The 8,031-nt window shown below is 44.3% G+C and overlaps 1 protein-coding gene across 1 annotated transcript in view; it reads right to left on the minus strand.

The window, feature by feature from the left end:
- Positions 1-8,031, minus strand: part of AGA (aspartylglucosaminidase) — a 21,314-nt gene that overhangs the window by 12,293 nt on the left and 990 nt on the right. The window contains exons 2-3 of the mRNA XM_019534648.1: positions 6,727-6,880; positions 5,588-5,700 (exon numbers count right to left, since the gene is read on the minus strand). Of these exons, the coding sequence (XP_019390193.1) occupies positions 5,588-5,700; positions 6,727-6,880 (267 nt within the window). The remainder of the gene's footprint in view (positions 1-5,587; positions 5,701-6,726; positions 6,881-8,031) is intronic.

The raw sequence follows: 8,031 nt of genomic DNA on the forward strand, positions 1-8,031 counted from the left end.
GGGGGGTTAGCTGAATGAGGCAAGGAGTGTGGGGTTGCAGGAGCACGGAGCTCAGCTGGGCAGGGTATGGGTGTGAGGGAAGCTACGGGGATCCCTCACACACTCCCCTGCATGGCGTGCAGCCCCAACTACTGGCAAGAGCAGCAGGCAGGGGCACTCAGAGCACACCCTGCCCAGCCTGACTATCATGAGGGCTCTGAGCAGTATGCCTGCAGCTTCTGCATTTGTGTGGCACTAGGGGAAACCCAGTGCTGGAGCTGGCTGCCTTCCCTACCTCCTGCCACACAAGTCCCAGGACTCCACCGGGGGGGGGGGCAGGAGTGTCCCAGACTCTGCTTCCCTGTGGAGTCCTGGGACCTGAACAGCAGGGGCAGGGAAGGCAGCCAGCTCCAACACAGGGCTTCCCTCCAGTGCCACACGAATGCAGGTGCTGCACGGTGTGGAGCCCATGATACATGTGGGCTGGGCAGGGTGCTGCTCACCCCTATGCGCAATGCTGGCTGGAGCTGTAAGCCACTGGGTGCCAGTGCCGGGGCAGTGGGGGCTGCATACCATGTGGGGGGGTCACCCCTCACACACACACACACACACACCCTGCCCCAACAACCCCTCCCACATGTAGGCACACACAATATACTCTATACCCACACAAAGTCATCCCCCCACCTCCCATACACACCATCTCCACCTCCCCACACATCCACCTGGATACACTCCCCACATCCCACCAAATACACCCTCCTGCCCCCAACCATACTCCACAAAATATACAGAAGTAAGACTTGATTTTTGAGTTATAATGCAATCACCTCTATATACAGTACACAAACATAAATCATGACAAATACTTTTTGTAATAAAGTTAAAATATGTTATAATAGGTGTCATAAATGGAGGGAGAACAAATTTGGTGGGGGGGGGGCACTGAGTGCATGCATCCCCCTCCAACAGGTAAGTCTGCAAGAGAAGGGGCAGAGTGAGGTGGGGGAGGAATGGGGCAAGGGCTCCCCAGCCCAGCTGCAGCCGCCAGAACCCTGCAGCCGGGCTGCCTTGTGGCCCTACCGCTGCCCTGCATTTGGGGGCTTAGCCCTGTTAGTCGTCCCCTTCTGCTGCCTATGATAGGTGATTGAGTGTACGACTGGGTTTCTTTCTGGTTCCAAGATGGCAACCCTCCCCTCCCAAAAGATGCATTTCTGGGGGGCAAGAGGATGGACTTCCAGTGGCACAGGTCAGGAGGTTAAGGGGCAAGAATTCAGGTCCCATTATGACAACCAGGAGGCAAGTCAACTAATAAGGGGTGGGGCTACCCATGCAACCCTCGACAGCTGACCAACACTCATTAAATGGCCCTTCAGCAGAAATAACTGCCTGCCCCTGCTCTAGCATCTAGTGTAATATAGAAGTTAAAAAATAATTTTTTCAGGAGGTAAGGAAGCCACTTGAATTTTAAACTCAAACTGCCAACCTGCCAAGCTTACATTGTTTGTGTTTCTTTTCTGCTACTTTTTCATTTTGAGTAAAACCATAATTTTTCAACTGGACTGTCTGCACAGCAAGGATGGAAAAAATGAGCTAGTGAAGGTAATGTGCAATTTGGACACTTTTAGTAAGTCTTATACAGTAATTCCATTAGTGCTAGATACATGGTTTTACTACCAATAAATGAAAATATGTTGCTTTTTAGTATAACTGAAAACATGCTTAAGACATGGATTTAACAAGAATTCATCGTCTCATTAGATTATTCTGTGTGCATCAACTACTTGAACACATTCATTCTACCCAGCCATTCCAGTATTAATCATCCATTCGAGTACGATTCAGTGGCACATCACCCTGCCTCTCTCACCTTAAAAACTGGGACAATCAACATTAAAATAGCAAGCTGTAGGGTGAAAAAACCCTGTCATCCTCTCTATTTGATATAATCTAGAGGTACTTGAGCTAAACAGAACTGTGAAAATTGCTTAGTAGTCACAGAAGTGCAAGAGATCCAATTAGCATTTTCAATATTGAATACTGAAAGTAACATAAGTTTCCATTACAGCTGTACTGTCAGATGCAACATAGTTTCTCTCACACACCATTTTACACAATGACTCTTTAACAATACTGACAACCAGGAGTGAACAAGTGAAGGCTGCTGAATCATTAAAAAACAAAGCACTCAAAAAAGATTTAATATTCCTGGACCGAGATACTGAATCTTTTAAGTCTCCAAAGCAGAAACATCTTGAATTAGGGTAACAGCAAGAAAATAGGGAATGATCTCTGACTCCTTCACTTGATAAGAAACAAACTACATACTAGAAAAATGCTTACGACTCATATCAGGGTTTTTTTTTTTAAAACCATATTTTAAGTTGTTTCTATTACTTTGAACCGACATAACTCAAATTTGTTTCCCCACTGATCTCAAAGTTTCAGTTCTCTATGCTTCTAGATGTGTGTTCCTATTATCTGTGCCATCATCGTATTCTTCATATATTCTGTGTCTGACTCATTCATACCTGCTTTCTCTGTCCCTCTCTGCAAAAAAAAAAAAAAAATCATACAAATGCTCCAACTACCTTCACAAGGAAGTTTTTATTTTGCTTCCATCTCCAGTCTTTTCACACATTTCAAACCTACTTTCATCTCACCTCTTCTTTTTTTGAAAGACATTTAGCTAGCATCTATACTTGTCAGTAACTTTCTACCTACCTTCACTAAGACACCATCCTTTACAGTCGTGCCTAAGAGACCATCCTTTACAGTCTATAAGTAGTTCTTCACTTAGTCACCTGCCACTCTTCACTGACATTATTATTGAAGCTTTCCTTTTACTGCATGCATTGAGGATTTTTCTTGCCATCATGAATAATGCAACACAAACTACCACCATTCACTAATGCTCTGCAGCTTTTCTAACTGGAGTGTCTGCACAGTTGACCTAATGGTTTACATGTTATTGTGGCTCTTTGGTTAATACTGACTGCTCATTGTGTTTTGGAGCCAGTCAAAACTAGGTCTTACTGTTTTATATTCCAAATTCATATTCTAAACCTAGCGGCGAAATTCAACTCTTTAACTACATCCTCACCTAATTGCTAATTTGTTTTCCCAGCCCTACAATTCTCAACTCACTCTTCCGATTCCATTTCTGGCATTTCAAACTGCTCTACCTTTTTCCATCTGAACCCCTCTTTTCTGTTAAGTGTTAGGGAATATATCTTGTTTCAAAGCATTGTACTTTTAATACATACTGAATACCATCTCTGTTCTTTGCAGTTTAAAAGGATACACAAGACCTGTTCATGCCTAAATTAGTTTATAACCTAAATTAAGTACTGTGCAGCTTAGTATAACAATGAATAGTGAAAATTTACCTTTCACCCTCAAGTCCTCCCATCCCAACCAAACCCAATCACACCCGCTGACAGTGATGACGCATGTGAGTTATACAGGGGTGCACGTGCACCCTCTGAGAGTGCTGGTGGACCCCCTGACAGGCTGCACTCCCTGCTTAAGCGAGGGGCAGGGGGGGCAGGCAGGAGCACCAGTGCCTCCACTGAGAGCGCTGGCTGGAGCTCTGCAGCCACTTCTGGAAGCGCTGTGGCCACTTCTGGGAGTGCTGCAGCCACTTCTGGGTCAGCGTGATCTGCAGGAGGACCCCCCCACCCCAGTCGGTGAGATTGGGGGGACCTCCTCACCCCAGCTGCTGACTGGTCACTGGGGGGGGGGCACCAGTTACCCATGCCTGCCAACCACCTATTCTTTATTTTTCACTATTCCATGAAAAAAGCTGCATCAGAAAGATCTCTCTCTGGAAACTATGACCATTTTACTAGCCTCTTCAAATCATCTTGTTTTCAAAATCAGAATGTTCTAGTTTTGACCCTGATGGTTCTGAACACCATTTCCTTCCGAGTCTCTACTCTCTCACCTATATTCTTCCCTTTTTTCATTTAGCCCTGTAACAGGGGGGCCTCTTGGTGCCGACTACCCAGTGGCCTGCCCACCTGTTTCTGGGCTAACTGCCCGCCTTCTCTCCCTCCATGCCTTGTTGTTAATAGTTTAACTGATCTTAATAAGTGGGAGGCTGCCTATTTCTTGCCCTGATGCCAGGGGGCGCTATCTGTGGCTCCATTCCTCCCCTACACCACAGCACAAACCTCACAGATGGCATATAGTCATTGCTGGGCCCCAGACTTCTCCAATCAGGACCCCTCTAAGATCCCTCCATTCCGATGGCCTAATCTACCTTCATCCTGGGCAGCATAGCTCCCTGAACTGCTCCCCCTTCTGGGTGTGGTCCTCCCCAGGACCTTTGGCTACTAGCCCTGGCCCATCTCCAGGCCAGTTGGAACCCCAGGCCCTCATCCCTTGGGTGTTCCTCGCAGTGGAACTGGGCCGCAGCATTGACCAGTCAGGGGGTGTCCAGACAGGTGCAAGTCTATGGCCCCACTCTCTCTGGGGTTCAACCTTCAACCCTACAAAGTGGGGAACCCACCCAGTTGTGAGGGCTAGGGGTTAACGCACCCCAACCCACTTTTCACTGGGGTGGTAAGTAGCCTGGCATTTCCTGGGGGCTCCCGTGCCACAGGGTGCAGATTTAGGTCATACCCAGGACCAGGAACCTCCTGATCATCCCCTACAGCTCCTGCCCTTACCTCCAGATGATGCCAGCACCTCTACAGCCAAGCAACATTGTTGCCTGGCCTCCCAGCAGCAAAGCTGCCCTGTTTATATGGGCAGCCCCAGATTCAAAATGGCTGCTCTCATCAGGCACCTGGCAGCTGCCAGCTCCAGGCCCTTAAAGTGGCAGGCACCCACAGTGCCCTGCTGCAGGCCCCTACATTTTAAGGGAGCCTTAACTATCACCCAACTACCCCTTCCCCTGTCTATTCAATTTCCAACTTGTGACACATTTGTTCTATGAAATGAAATTAAATTAGTCTACCAACAAAGTGTTGTTACTTTTAAAAAGGTGAAGACTTCACTGTTCATACTGTTTACCATTACCTGACTTGCTACATAAAGCTGCACAACACTTGATTTAGTTTATAAGCTCCTTTAGGCAGGAACAGTTCTCATGTATGGTTTTAAAGTGCAAAATACAGCAATAGTGTTTAATATATTACTAAACTTGATCTTAGTCTACAAGAGGCTGAGAAGTGTTAAAATATGCTTTGAAATAAATGCATTCTCTAACAATTCTACTATTCTTTAGGAAAGTTTCCACATGTTTTAAATGAAATATTTATGTTGAACAGCTTCTGTTGATACCATCTTATGCCAAATAATTTTTATTTAATGCCTGCATTTTCAGAGATATTAGTGCAGCCCCGGGATTACAAGTTAATTGTTGCAGATGAGACAAGTACAGGGAACATAAAGCTTTTCTTTTTTCCTCAGAAATACCCAAATTAAAAACTCTGATAATTTAGGGATAAGGGATACAATCAAAGTAAGATACATGCTTTTGTGCTATTTAGATGCAGCCATTTATACAAAGATTAATCCACTATAAACTTTCTCCCACTATTGCAGTCACAAGTAAGACAAGGTTAAGGCACAGAAAGTTTAGAATGAAGTAGGTAATTACCTGACTCTCCCACCAATAGTGTATGCTTAGTGTGTTGCATCACCTTTCGTGCTACACCAATAGCATTTTTTACATGTCTGAGATCTGCTACAGACCCAACTTCCATGGTGTTGCTGAAAAGAGATTACAGTTGAGAGATACTTAAGGACTGCATAACTTAAATCGTGGCAAACAAAAATAGTTGTGCGCCCTTTGTTATATATACTCTGAATTTGTTTACACTAGAAATTGTATCATTTTTAATTATCCTGGCATAAAAGTCACACAAATGGGCACTGATAAGAGGAAGATTGACATTACAGGCCATCAGCTTTTTTGGCCGGTTTAGCTGATAATGTCACCGATAAATGCCTCGTGCACGTGTGCAGCTACTGCATGAACAGGGCCAGGAATGCAGCTTGGCAGCATGGAGAGCAGAATTCTGCTGGTAAGTTGCGGGGGTGGGAAGGGAAGGGGCGTGAAGGAGGGAAGGAAAATGGTGGGGACAAATCAAGGCCCCCCATAGTGAGGGAGGGAGTGGGGCTGGGGCAGGCACTGCCCAGGCAGGGTGGAACATGGGATGGAGCCACAGGAGGCTCACCCAGGGAGTGCAAGGGTGTAGATCCCTGCTGCTGTGAGCACCTCCAGGGGAGGCATGGGGGCATTGTCCCCTCGATCTGTGCGTGGGATGAGGGCAGCTTGCCCGCTGTGAGCTTGGGGCCAGGGGCTGTGCCAGACTCTTCCTAAAAAGAAAACATTTCACATTTCTCTATTAGAAATCTATTCTGAAAATCTCCAAGGCCTCAATCCTGGGGAAAAAAACCGCATCTTTCTCCTTTCACTGTTTACTTGTACAGTAACATGTATTCCATGCCATCTTTCACTTAAAGAGAGAATCTCTACTTTATTTTTGTCACAGACTCCACCCACTTCAGCTCATCTCTCAGCTGCTTTACCTGTCAACCATTAAGTGAAAAGCAGTGACTGCAAAATAAATGCTCAATTAGATTCCAAATGTCCTGGTGCTATGGTACAGGCCACCTCCCTGACCGGATTGCTTTTTCCTCAGTTTCACTACAGTACCCAATACATAAATATGTGTTTATATCTAAGTGTTCCACAGATCCCCAAAACCAAACTTTCACAGGCAATTTTCTTACCCATCCATTATCATAGCATCTAACGTTGTTTCTCCATGTTCATCTGGGCTTCCTCCAAACCCCACACTTCCATCACACTGCTCAATCTCGCACTGACCACAACCTGTTTCAACTGCATCTAACTCAGAGCCTCCTGACTGTAAAGTACGCCATGCTGTCAATCAACAAATGATAAAATCTGTGAGTGAAAATGAGCATCTACTGTTTAATGTTTGAAATCTTAAAACAAAAAGGATGGAGGCAAAAATAAATGATTTAAGTGTCAATAATAGGTAAAATTATCAGAAAATGTTACTCAAAATACAAAATTTTTCTTTTTTCCCCATTTTGATTAGTGTTTCTGAATGTAAAGTGAAGCTGTTTTTGTAACGGAAGTATTCTTGTTCAACACTCTCCAAAATTTGCATGTATTTGGTATACCAAGTAAAAACCCAAAAATAATTTATATGAGTAGAACATTATCTAATTAGAATGCTTCTCCTACCCAGTAAGGTGGGAGTTACTTTAAGTCATAGTCATAAAAGTTGCTTCGCCTAAGCCCACACGGACCTGTATTAAATATTTACAGTTCCACAAGGAATGACTTGCAAGAGTATGAACTATTAAAAGTTTAAGAAAACACAACCTAAACAAGTTTTTAAGTGTTGCTCAAGAACAATTTTAAAGAGAATCTGGAGTTCAAATATCACTCAAGTAAAAATGTGAAGGGTGGAATTAAAATTAAAGCAAAGCAATGAAGGCAAAGTTCATGCAACACCAAAGACCTTAGTCTATTTTTTATCTAATGTTTTCTGCTTTTTAATATTTGTTCACAGCCTGAACTTGCAAAACTTTATGAGTCACAAACATCCGTTTTTGCTGAACTTGGTCAAAAGTCTTAATCTCAGGAACTGTTTCACAAGCTTGGACTCTGAGACTACATATGGCCAAAGGGAAGTCAAGGGAGCCCCTACTTGGGTGCAATGTCTGAGGAACAGCTTGCAGGGTTAAGACCTGACCCACCAAATGCTTTGTACATAACTAACTCTCAAACCAATGTGGCTTGAAACAACTCTATTCAGAGTACTTAATGGAAGCAAATGTTTGTAGTCAGAGCTTCACTATGTAAAGTTGAGTTTTTGGATAAGTTGGAGTTTCCAGTTTAACCAACAAATGATGATACCAGTGCATCTCCTTTTTCCACAAATTTTTCATGCATGAGTGCATATGAAGCCACACATCAGTAGCACCCAGTACGTGTGCGTGAAACTGCAGATCACTAGTACCTGGTGCATGAAACTACACATTAGTAACGTGGGGGGGGGG

This window comes from Crocodylus porosus, unplaced genomic scaffold (assembly GCF_001723895.1).
Source record: "Crocodylus porosus isolate Cpor-Errol unplaced genomic scaffold, CroPor_comp1, whole genome shotgun sequence".
In the NCBI taxonomy this organism is placed as follows: domain Eukaryota; kingdom Metazoa; phylum Chordata; order Crocodylia; family Crocodylidae; genus Crocodylus; species Crocodylus porosus.